The 13525-nt window shown below is 43.1% G+C and overlaps 1 protein-coding gene across 6 annotated transcripts in view; it reads right to left on the bottom strand.

Moving 5' to 3' along the window:
• The window catches only part of ZEB2 (zinc finger E-box binding homeobox 2), a 209097-nt gene that overhangs the window by 42696 nt on the left and 152876 nt on the right, over positions 1–13525 (bottom strand). For all 6 annotated transcript variants that reach the window (XM_068245859.1, XM_068245861.1, XM_068245862.1 and 3 more), the window contains one exon: positions 4724–4981. In XM_068245859.1, the coding sequence (XP_068101960.1) occupies positions 4724–4981 (258 nt within the window). The remainder of the gene's footprint in view (positions 1–4723; positions 4982–13525) is intronic.

The following is a 13525-nucleotide window of genomic DNA, read 5'->3' as shown; positions in this document are numbered from 1 at the left end:
TGGTTATAATTCATAGTGAAATCTCTGATGAGCACAGGAAGTCCGTCTCCCGCATTTGCCTTCCTTAGTATACATAAGAATGACCATTGGTTTAACCCCTGAAACGTTTGTCCTGCTTACAACCACCATTGTGATAATGCGGACTTGGAGGTGTAACTGATTGCTATAGACAAAATAAGTTCTCTCCGTACAACAGGCCGAGTTAAGCCTCGTATGCTGGATGATCTTTGTGCGGGAAAATCTAGTGTGTGTAACAAGCCAATCCCGCCATTGCCACGTAACGCCAATTCTTTGCTCACTACACTGGCTATCCATAAACTGGTGAACCCATGCTAACATTGACATCCCTACACGACCTAGGCCCTAGTTACCTGAAGAATTTGTTGCAACTGCGTCACATCACGCACTTCCTTACATCAAAAGGAACCAACAACTTGACCATCCCCAGAGTCCAAAAATCCTTTGGAGCCAGAGCTTATTGTCATGCTGCTCCTACCCTTTGGAATGCTTTGCCAAACTTAATTAAGACAGCTCCAACCCTGGACACATCCCTGTAAGGCACGATCATGTGCTAAAGCAGGATGTGATCACAGCAAATCAGAGCATTGCAAATCTGTCAGCTGATCAACAAATCACATCCTTCTCCATGACTTCTCCTGGACATGACCATCCCTATAAAAGAGCTATACTAGGCTAAATAAGAACCAGTGACCACTAAAGGTGCATACACACATCCAATTTTGATTGGCCAATCATTGGCCAATTTTGCCACCCCCATGTAGTATGAGAGCCAACAGACTTTGAATACAATGAACAGGTTGTGTATGTAAGCTCTCATACTACATGGAAGTGGTAAATCTGGCCCATCAAAATTGGATGTGTGTACCAGTCTAAATACTGTCACCAGTATCACATGACTAACGGTGGTGACAGCTGTCCAATGGGAGAAGCTTAGTGGGAGAAAAGGGGTGGACACAACTTATCAGGTTAACATATCACGTCAAAAAACAGATGAAGAAAGGTTCACTCTAAAAAATATAGGAAGGACTGCTTTGCATAGAGTGTGTATCCTGCATGCGGTGGATGCGGTTCTTGTTTAATATCAGCATCCAGTACACAGATACTGTACATTAGTAATCGAGGTAGCCACCGAAAAATGACTAACCAGTGAACACCATCTACATCTAATGATCATTTTACTGCCTGGCACTGTTCTGTTTCAAAACTGAGCAAGCCGCTGCCTCCGCTAGCTTCAACATGACCAATGCTGAACAAAAAGCTATGCTGGCAGCCGCTCTCCACCACACCTATCTGTGTGAGATCGATTGTGGGCTTCCTCATCCACATTCAATCACTATTTTGACCAAGGCCTTTATTTGGTTTGGTGTTCTCACTGCTGCCCCCCACAGGAATTAACTCTTCAGCCACTGACTAACGTGCTGCCCAACTGCTGAAAATGTACCACCGCTCATGACCGTCTTTCTGATAATTAGACACATAACATTTATATTTCTCTTTACTCCTGGTGGACTCAAAGCAGCAGAGCTGCAGCCACTAGGGTGCACTGTATATGTGGAAGCAGTGTTAGGGAGTCTTGCCCAAGGTCTCCTCACTGAATTGGTGCTGGCAGAGGCAGAGCCCTTAACCATTACACTATCCAGCCATTACTTGATTTATTGAGCGATTAAGCGATCAACTACAGTGTGGCTGATGGAAAGTCAATCGACTAGTGGTCCACACACTACAAGTGAGATCCTATGTGATTTTCCTTACTAACCGATATGAAAGACGTAGTACCTCGATGCTCTTTAACCCAAAATCAATTCTGAGTCAATCAAAGTCATGTAAGTAGCCAATTCCTTTGCCATCGAGCAATATTTTCCCTCCTGTCCGGTCGAGTAAATTGGTCGATTCCACCAGACATCTGCCTATTTACATTGATCGGGTAGAATGCAACATAATCGATTTTCCCCCAATCTGATAAAATGATCAGATCGAATGGTCAATCTTACAGGAAATTCAAGTAATGTATGGGTACCTAAAATGTCCAAAACTAGTAGCCTGTGATTTGACTTAAAATGGGGGCAAGGAACAGCTAACCTCAGAATCAGTCAAAGAAACTGGATTTGCCAGGAAAATCAAGCTGTGTGTGGTTACCTTTATATCTCGTTCATTGCAGCCACACCCATTGATGAGTTCTGTGGTGCGTCAAGCAAGACCCACCCACTCCCAGTGGAACGAGTGACACAAACAGGAAGTCACGCCCATCATACGAACCAATCCCTCCTCACAGAAAAATGATGACGGGATGAAATAAATGTGCATAAAATAACACCTAAACAATGTTAAAAACACATCGTACAAGAAAAAACATAAAAATGAAGGACTGAAGTCGGCATCTAATTTAAATCATGCAGCTTTCATAATACACTAGGGCCAGGTCGTGTGTAATTAGACCCGCCTGGCAGTTTTCGGAGTAAAAAGTTAGTCCTAATTTGAAAAAAAAGTAACTTTTTTATTTTTTTTTTAACCAGAAGTTTGAAGTCCTGCATTTGTTAAATCCCTATTAATTATTCCTTTAAGGGTAAAAAATCCCAGTAATTGGCCCTTACCCTTGATTTCTAGATATTAAAATTTAAACCATCAGTACATTCATTCTTATGGCTGCGACTATCTAGTTCATTAACAAATATGAATAGCTAACGCCAGCTCATTTAAATAGTATGTCATACAAGACTTCTCGCCGCACTCAGTTCCTGTCACCCGGCTCCTAAGAATCATTGGGTCTTATTATACATGTAAATGGCTATCATAAAAATAAAAATTTCATTTAAGATTGTTAATGACTTGTACAGCAGTCAGACTTCCTTTAATGATCATCCTATGCCCCCTAATTAAACATATTTATCTTTCCACCATCTTTGGCTCGCTCCCCCCCACCCATCGGAAGATCTGAAACCTTAAGGTCTTCAAGCCTTTGACGATAAATGTTTATGTGTGATTCTGGAAGTGTTCAGCCTCTCCGAGTCAGGGAAAAAAATATCAGATTTAGCATGCCGTTTATAATTTGTTTGGAAGCTTGGATGCAGATGCTGCCTGTAATTTGCTAGACGTAAAATATAGACCGAGTGAAAACTGCTTTTTAGATGTGTGACGGCAAGCTGCTTCCTTGTGAAGGACAGATCAAGGGTTAAGAACATTAAAGAGCTTGTATCGTGGCGGCTAGGCATGATCAATTAAATGGTAGGTCCACCAAAAGTGACTTTTCTGCGATGGTCAGGGCTGGATTTCTGGAAAGGCCGTAAAGGCCCAGGTCTTGGGCAGCTGCAACCCAAAGGGCGCACCTGAACATGAAAGGGGAGGCTGAAAGTGGAGAGCAATCTATAAAAAAGGGAAACTGATGCTCAAGGGAGCTTCATGAAACAAAAGGGCTGCTGTACACGGGAGAGTCACATGTAAACAGAGGGCTGCACATGTGATGGGAGGGATGCTGCTACACAAGAAAGGTGGGCCACAAAATACTTGGCCTAGGGGCACAAAATTTTTTAATTCAGCATTGCCAATGGTGGGACCTGAAGGTGAATCACCCACTTACGCGTGGAATTTATTACAGTTATGTAGCTATATAGTAGGGAGAAGGGCTGTCAGCACAGCACATGACGGAGCAGGAGAGGTGAGAAGGGGAACAATGCCCTCAGCCAAGATGATCCACCAGTCTGCTCTCTCACGACACATCGAGTGAGATCGGGGGCCGCTGTACACACGTTAGATTCTTGGCAGAGGAGCTTTGACTGGCCGCATTTCGCTGAGAGACAGCAAGCAAGACAGGGCTAAGGCCAATTCTTTTGAGGGGGGAGGAACCAATACATTTATGTATATTTTTTGGGGATGTGGGTTTTAACGCACACAAATTCAGGTAGAACATAACAACCCAATACATATAGTGTCCTTTTAAAGAGTTGAACCAGGGACTGTAAGGCAAGAATGCTATCTGCCATACCACCTCTCGTTCTTCATTTATGCCAGGGTAAAAGGAATGGGCCTATTATTCAGATTTCAAAGGTAAACTGTTATACTTGTTTTACCCATGTATAATTTGAGCATTCTTATTCCTTAAAGATGAGAATGCTTGGAAGGGCTAACACTATTTAATTTCTGCCTACCAACACAATTCACATTCTACCAGGAATCCCTGCAATGTGTTGTCAGTGTAGCTCTAAACTACTGACCAAATCTTAGTAGAGGCCTAAGTCTCATAAATCTTCTGGGTACTAAACCCAGTGAAGTCTGTAAGGTACCACAGCTACCTGACGAGAATAAAATACTTTATGCAGAGCATCAGATCTTTGAGTCGTCACAATATCTTCTGAGCTTTGGACTTATTCCTGCATGCTAGCATCCTCTATACACCTTCAGATCTCATTATTTAAAAAAAGAGCTTCCTGTATCTTATCCTAACGGTGAACACCTGCTAGAGTTCTGGTTTTTACTTTGACTCATGTATAAAGATCCAGACTTTCCCCATGGGCAGCATGGTAATTAAGTGTTTAGTACTAAGATTAGTCCCAGGTTTGATTCCAGACCAGGATACTGTCTACATTGAATTTATGTTGCATTCCCCATGTTTACATGAGGCTTTCTCCGGGCCACTTTGGGCAATAAAATCTAGGCTTTCCTTATGGCCTTCAGGAGACCGAGTGCATGAGCAACAGCAAAAGCTTACCAGAACCATCTATGGAGGCTTTCAGAAGGTCATCATTGTGCCAGTTGTGGTCTATCCCTCCATCCCTCAGATCATCTTCTTCTTCTTCTCTTGCCAGTAGTGCTTGGTTGGCGTGTGGTGAAGACTCGTGGTTGAGCATACTGGCTGGACTTGTTTCATGGTCCAAGGTGGTAATAATACTGTCCTCTTCAGCAATGTGGAGCTTGTCATCTTCATCTGTCTCCGAACCCGTCTCTACTACATTGTCGTAGCTCAATACTGTAAAACAGAGAAGAAAAATAGTTAGAAACACAGTGTTTACTAACTGCTAAATATATATTTATAGGTACCAATATGCCTAATGTTACTTATAACATAATTTACCTAAACTTTCAAAGCAGCACAGGGACAAAGATTGCAAATGTTACCCTGGCTTTACCCAGATCTTTTCCTTAAAGAACAGGGAACAATGTTAAAACTATTTTCACTCGAGTCGATTACCCTAGTGTAGACACTATTGTCAATAAGTTTACAGTGATGACCTTTTGATAACTGAGCAACTGTGATTACTGATCAACTAAGGAACAAAATAGGACATTGCCAGAAGTCCGCATGTGACCTATATGGATCCATGCTAGGTCCACCTTGGCCTTCCTTTACTGTGAGACTTCCTGAAAGGAATTCTAACTTGCATATTGTATGAAGCTTTGACAGGCCAACTGTGCTCGCCAAATTACTAATTCATTGTGTATGATTATGATGATGCCATCAAAGAGTATGGCATGTCCTTGTACTTCCAGCTTCTGGCCTCATCCCTTGAACTAGCTAATTGAACTAATTTGTGTTATCACTGCCCAACAAGAGTGTTTTGAACGTTTCTATCAGCATTTCACCATGTAGAACTTAACAATCTAGGGATGGTATGGTCTAAAAACCATTCATTTTTTTATTATTATGTCACTCTTTGTTTATAAAGCAATTACTTTTTTTCTACCGGAGTAAAGATGAAACATAATACATTTCACTTATTTTGCAAATGCTATGGCTACCTTCTGTAACTGAAGGAATTACAGAACCAGGGCTTGACCAGTCGGGATTATCTCATTTATTGAATCTATGTATGCAGAAAGCATATCAATCGTCTGCCATGTTTCGCTCTTCTCGCCCTTCCTCGGGGCACTCCGGTCATTTGCTGCACAGTCTGCATGAATAGATGGGGTAATCCTGATTGGTGGAATCCTGGTTCTGTGGTTTCCTCAGTTGTGTGTGCTAGGTAAGGTTGCAACCCGTTTTTTTTACACCAGTGTCTCCCAGAAAATCAATCCATTATTACAAGTCATAATCAGAAAAATATCAAAGAATTTCAGGCAATATTTGGCCAACAGGGCAAAAGAAAAATAACTTAAATAAACACAACTTCTTTTTCCTGCTTTGTCACCCTCCCTCCAAAGTTCCGCTCTGCTTGTTTATAAAATAAATCCACAAACACTGGCCGCAAATAAGGTCCATGAACTCAATTGAAGGTGGCCACTTGCGAATTAGTCGGGCCTCAGAAGGAACCCGGCCTACATGATAGTACATAAATTGTCCACTTTACCAGCAGACAAGAAAGATTAGCGTAATAAACACAAGGCATTAGCTCAGCGACAGATACACCATCCGTTACGCACACATGGGATTGCCAAGATACGTTAACCTGACTCTCTAGAACCACGCACAAGACAACAAGTCTGTGGCATGACATCATGGGAACAAGGGGGGGGGGGGAGGAAGGGGGGGGTTTAGAAAAAAAAACAATTTTCAGGTTCATTTTGATTTCTCTAAATCTAATAAAGTCAGCCTCTCCTAAATTATCAACTGAGCTATCTCAAGTGGCTCTTGCCAGCGATCGGATTATGGAAAAGTGGCAGGAAAGCAGGAAGAGAGGGGAGAAAAAAAATAAAGCGCAGACGAGAGCAAAAAGGATTGTGTGTCAGTTCTAAAATGCTTATCAGGGGGAAAAAAAAGAAAAATTCTTGAATTAAGTCTACGAACAATTTTTTTGTTTTCATCAGTCATATCTGTTTGCTTTGACGGGTTCCCAGGGAGAGTAAAAATAAAAAAAAAATATGAAAGGAAGAAAAGAAGACACGTTTTTCTTTTCTTTTTTTGTCATGGGAGTCTGGGGACAAAAAGATTACACCGTGCATATCTGCTCATAATATGATCTTTGTATAATCTGCGGGTCTGCACTTGCCTTCTGAACAACTGCACAACAGGTGCAAATTAAAATGAAAACGGCCTAGGAGCAGCAAACAGTATCTGCTGACCTGGTTTGAATACCAATTGACGGTCGGAACAAAACCTTTTCAAGAGGTGTGACCACAAGGGTTTAAACAAGTTCAGGCTGGGTAATGCCCCAAGATCGACAAAAAAAAAAAAACGAGAGAGAGAGAGAGAGAGATATTCCCTAGTAAGCGCTCAAGCTGTGTGGTCCAGATATACCTTCGTACAATCAATATTGTGAATCTTTTTTTCCTTTTTCTTAGTGACAGAGGTTTAACTATTTCTTAGCAACGGCAGACAACCCTTTACAAATGTTCCAAGCCTCGATTCTAGGGGGGGTGGGTTGGTGGGGCAAGACAAAAGCTCTTTAGGCCTGGGAATCTTTCAACCCACCTCTTAAAAACTGATCTCTGAGCACAGGAGGAATAAAGAAAGGTTCAGGAGGAGTGAATAAAATTATCTAAAGCTGGACAGGCATTAAAGGGCTTTTATCCTGCTAGAAAATATGTCTTTTGAGGTCTCTTTTTGCTTGTTTTTCGGACTCCTCTGAGTGACACGTGAGTTTTGCTGCTGCGGAAGGCCTGAAATATTTTCTCTAGCATTTTTATAGATAAAAAAAAAGAGAAAGAGAGAGAGAGTGAGATGATTTATCAGAAAGCCCCTTAGGAGCCCCCCAAAAAATCAGAGTGGTTTTTCAGCAAGCAGTGAAGTCATGTCTCAGGAAGGGAGGTCAGGCACGCTACATCCATCAACATCACAAGCCGACAATAACCTCACGCTCCCTGATCTATTTTCCCAAACAGTAGTAAATACTTGGACGTAGACAAATAAGACTGGCTACAGAGGAGAGAGACTCACTTCCAATGCTGTGGCATCGAGCTGTGGCCATGCAAGCCTCTGCCAACACAAATCGAAGGTGGATCTTGCCAATATTGTTTTATTGAGAGGCAAATCCTTGAAACTAGCAGACATTCATGCAAGTGATCGCTTTTGTGTGTGCCTATCTATTCCTGGATTTTTAGACTTTGTGGATCTATTAAAGGAGAGCTGTAGTGAGAGGTGTATGGAGGCTGCCATATTGATTCCCTTTTAAGCAATACCAGTTGCCTGGCAGCCCTGCTGAGCTATTTGCCTGCAGAAGTTTGAATCGCACCAGAAACAAGCATGCAGTTAATCTTGTCAGATCTGACAAAAATGTCAGAAACACCTGATCTGCTGCATGCTTGTTCGGGGGTTTGTGGCTAATACTATTACAGACAGTGGATCAGCAGAACAGCCAGGCAACTGGTATTGCTTAAAAGGAAATAAATATGGCTGCCACCATATACCTCTCACTACAGTTCTCCTTTAAAGGACCCCTGAACTGAGAGGGATATAGAGGCTGCCATATTTATTTCCTTTTAAACTATACCAGTTGCCTGGCAGTCCTGCTGATCCCTTTGGCTGCAGTAGTGTCTGGATCTCACACTTGAGACAAGCATGCAGCCTGCAACTGAAGTCCTACTAGAAACATCTGATGTGCATGTTGGTTCAGGGTCTACGGTTAAAAGCATTAAAAGGCAGAGGATCAGCAGGACTGCCAGCAGGAAATAAATATCGCAACCTTCATATCACTCTCAGTTCAGGTGCCCTTTAGGCAACACAGTTTTTAGCAGCAGGTCTTTACTATTGGTTCAACTGACACTAACTGCTCATTTGAATGAAAACGTCCCATCGCTTAAAGCGGACCTGAACGCTTGCAAAGGACAGAAGGAAAACGTAGAGAAATGCACCTGTATGTCTTTAGAGAGTTTAGCCTGTTCAATTCCCCCTCATTTGTGTCTCATCACAAGTTGTAATTTGATCTCTCCCCTGTGTCACATGACTGCTGATGGCAGATAAGCCCATTTGAAAGTACAGGCTGTAAACAATGTGTCTGCTTCCATGAATCAGGAAGTAGAAACTGCAAAATTGTTTTAGGATTTGTATCAGCTGTAACAAATACATGTTTTTTTTTGTTGCAAGCTTATTATACTGTTGTGTATCTTTTAGAGCAGAGTTCTGAGTTTAGGTCCACTTTAAAGTGATCCAAAGATCATGTGACATCAAACGGGATGCGTACAGCACTAAGGTCTTGAGGTTATTTCCCTGCTTGCCTTGAGCTTTTATAAATTTCCTCCCCCCAAACATGACAGTGTCTTAAGGTGCCCATACACTCGTCAGATTGGCAGCAGACAGATAAGAAATGCATCTGATGATCTATCTGATGCGTTTTTAGAACATTTTTTACCAGGATAGAATTCCAATAGATTTCAGTTTGAAATCTGTTGAAATTCGATCTGATGGCATTTTTTTGCCATCAGATTTCCATTAAGGCCAATGCAAACTGATAAGCAATCTCATCAGATCGACCTAAATTTTCCACCCTGCTAGTTCGATGGAAATCCATCGAAATCGATCGAAATCGGCCGTCGATCGGTCGATTGGCCAACCGATTTGCGATCGATCGATCGATCGATCGATCGCGATCGATCGGTCGGCCAGAAAATCGGCTGAGTGTATGGGCTGCTTTATTCATCATCTGACATTAAGAAGACAATGTGGTTATATTGTGATGGGATGTACACACTGGCACATCAGCAGTGCGGTGCAGCAGAATTCATCAGAATAATATGGGGCCGTTTGTACGGTACCAGACAATGGGCTTGATTCACTAAACTGTGATAACTCAAATATCACACATTATGAAAGATATCACACCTTCTGAAAGATATCACACCTTATGAACGATATCACACCTTATCAAAGATAACACACCTTATCAAAGTGGCATAGCGAGCGCTATGAACCCGCAGGGGCTCAGGGCAGGACAAGTGCCATTGCCAATTAGCAGGCATAAGTCGTATCGCTCGCTATGCTATTCTGATAAAGCGCTTTAACTTTGATAAAGTGTGATATCTTTAATAAGGTGAGATATCCTTGATAAGGTGTGATATCGTTCATAAGGTGTTGGTTGGTCAAACACTGCTCTCTGTGCCGCGGCCACCAAAGGAGTACTCGTAAGTCTTCGGGAGCACTCGGGTTGCTGCATACTACCCTGTCTCGCGCACTTGCGCATGTGCAGTATGGAGCCGCCTGTCTTCGGGAGGACTCGGCTCCTGAAGACTTCTGAAGTCCCCCGCAGCGTGGGATTCAAACAGGGAAGTCAGTGCTGCAACGAGGGCATGGCGAGAGGAGAAGGCTATATAGGACCCAGAGCCTTCCCTCTCCTTAGGTAAGTATCTGGTTCATTTTTTTTAAACCATTCCCATTAGCTTTAAAGCACGTTTGATATTTACTGTATGCTTCACCGTATGCGTTGCATTGCACGTTTTAACGCACAACAGGGTCGTTGCTAAGATTCTAAGAGATCCGGGACACTTTTGGGCACCCAACTGAAACAGGCGTGGCCATGTACCAGGATGTGGGTGTGGTCATGGGTGGAGCCAAATTTACATGACCTTAACAGCGGTCTAAGAAGGCCTGCCCAGCAAAATTCTCTGACCTTCTAGTGGACACCCTTCCATGCTCCCACGGGCCACCCATGGAGGCACTACAACTTCCAGCATGCCCTGGAGAAAAACACAGCGCCCTGCATGCCCTCATAAAGTCACGACAGCCCACATAGAAGCACTACAACACCCAGCATGCCCCCCATTGATACACCACAAATCGAAGCATGCTCCCCGTTGAGGCACCGGAAGTGAGTACTGCTGGCCGCTGCCTGACTCTGCCTGGGGGACATCCGGGGCACCCTAGAATAGATCCGGGGCACGTGCCACTGAACTTTGGGGCTAGCGACGCCTTGACACTCAATGCGACTTCACCCCTCCGATGTTTTGCAATCCTATTTTTGCAGGATGTGCAACACACCCCAGCCTGGAACTAGACTAAAACTAAACTCATGAAACTCGTTAACGTAAATCGTAAGAATTGTTTTATGAATGCATAATATATCATTGCTATAGAAACGGGAGGAAATTAAGAAAGAAATTAAATATCTGCAGCAGAAAATGTGCCCAGATTTTGAATCAGGCAAAGACTTATCAAAACCACAAAAGAGTTACAAGGCCAAGAAGATTCGCTCTACAATGCGACAAACAAAAGAGACAACGCTCTTCTTTGGCTCCAAAACACAGAGAGATTCTCCAGGCTTCTCCAAGGAGGAGGAAAGAGAGAGCAGAAATAACTGAACAGCCATGATAAATAGTTAAAACCATCATTGATAAGCAATCCCTCACTGTAATCTTTACAACTTAATTACAGTCCACGGCATTAGAGGCCTTGCCAAAAATACTGGCGTAATTACGCTTTGTACAGGTAGCGGTGGACGGCTGCCATGCAATCCTACGATTATAGGATAAGAGTAAGGATTGCTCTCCGGGCTTAAACTGTGTACTGAAATCACTGTGCAATCGCCGTATGCCAATCCCAAACGGTTTAAAGAGGACCTGTCAGAGCTTGCTACAATTATAAATAGACACTGTTTTTTAAAGTGTTAGTGTATTTATATTTATGTAGGGTAAACGCTTTTCAAATGAGCCTTAATAATTAACGATGCAATACGCATTTACTGTTTTTTACTTTTTTATATGTCTGTAAATTCTGGCAACACACTGGCTTGTGACTTACAAAGTTCAAAATATTATTACGCTGGTATCTTCAGGAGAGTTTTTATACTAGACACGCATGATGCAATTTCTGACATGTCCAATCTGTTCCCAAACGGTAACGGGATCGATTTTGTTCTGAAAAGTGATTCCCGTTATTGATTATGAGAGCTGAGCAGACATGTTGGAAATTATCGGTTCGACCCACCAATGATGGGAAATTGCATTGTGTGTACCTGGCATTAAGGAGTACACTGAATACTAGTCACTGACTGTCCTTCAGAGGCGCTCACAATCTGAAGCCCCAAATGTAGTCATAGTTAAGCTAAGTACACACTGGGGGACAATTGTAGCTGTCGCTAGCACACGGGAGCGTGTGCGCGACAGCTCGGCGACAGCTTGTCGCCAAGTCCCTCTGCATCCACACGGCAGCAGAGGAATTAGCGATGTGGCGGAAGCTGTCACCGAGGTTCCTCCCCCCCGCCGGAAGCTCCGTGTGCTGTGTGTGGGTTGCTGTCGCTAGCCCGCATACACATGCGGGACTAGCGACAGTTCCGGCGAGGTTGCGGCGACAGCTGTAGCCGGCGATTGAACATGTCAATCGCCTGGCGACAGCTCCGACGGGCGACGGTTCGGGGCGCGCGCGTCATACACACGGGCGAACTGTCGCCGCAACACGCGCGTGCCACGTGGTTGCGGCGACGGCCGTACCCCGTGTGTATGAGCCTTAATATGCCTACCATTCCCTACCATAGTAGAGGAGGAGTTTTTTTAGAGGAACCATTTATACTCCCAGTATGTTTTTTTTTTTTGGGGGGGGGGGGGGTAGAAGGAAACTGCAGTGCCTGAAGAAGGCCCCAGCAAACATACAAAACCCATTCAAGAGTGCCCTGGCCAGAAATCAATTTAAGGACCCCTACCATTGAAAGGAGGAAGTGCGGGTTACTTAGTGACTCCTCCCTACTTGCTGTGTCCTGAAGTGCATATAGGAGCTGCACAGAGATGATAAGCAGTGACTTGCAGTGCAAAGGCATTCCACAATGTTTCTAATAGGAATTATGAGACAGGAGAATGTCATAATTCCCAGACAGTGGATTACTTGAGGAGTTGAAAATTTGCACATAAAAAAGTGCAATGAATTACTTTTATAGAGAATCTCTGGGCAGTTTGTGCTCCAAAGGGCGTGCTGTCGCCATGGCATCAAGGAAGCAATTTGAGCTTACATTCAGATGTGTAAATCATAAAGCATAGAGGCCGGTTCACACTGGCTTTAAAAACTGTCCATTCAGTGGAACCAAATGGACTAGATCCTAATGGAGGTGAAAGGATCCTATATAAATCAATAGGATCTGCTCACATTGCTCCGTTCGAATGGAGTGCAAGTTTTGGGTGACCGTGATTTTTCCTGATCAACACATGTGTCATATTGACCACGTGCTTACGGAGCGGAGGGTCACAGATGAAAAACTGATGCCTTCCACGATCAGTTTTTCCATGGATCAGTTTTTCCATGGATCAGTTTTTCCATGAATCAGTTTTTCCATGGATCAGTTTTTCCCTGGATCAGTTTTTTCATGGATTGATTTTTACACGATCAGTTTTTCATCTGTGCAGTGTGAACTGGGCCTTAATTTAAATGACTATCTGCATCTATGGAGATTTTATCGCACATTCCAATTCTGTACTCTTTTAAGTATCCCATTTCAGAAGAAATCAAAATGTTCAACATATTTATCTCGGAATCCCACGAAACTATTCATTTACAGCTGCTGGTCCATAATTATAATGTTTCTCTTAATTAATACCTGGCTGAAAACATACATGGCGTGACATTTCAGGATGGCCCCTACTTGCTACAGGGAATTATAAAGTCATTCAGGCCTGTAATAGTTAGTAAGTGCTGCAGATAATTAGTCTGACATTTGAAGTA

The sequence above is a fragment of the Hyperolius riggenbachi genome, chromosome 7 (assembly GCF_040937935.1).
Source record: "Hyperolius riggenbachi isolate aHypRig1 chromosome 7, aHypRig1.pri, whole genome shotgun sequence".
Lineage (NCBI taxonomy): Eukaryota > Metazoa > Chordata > Amphibia > Anura > Hyperoliidae > Hyperolius > Hyperolius riggenbachi.
This window is presented reverse-complemented; position numbering and strand designations above follow the sequence as displayed.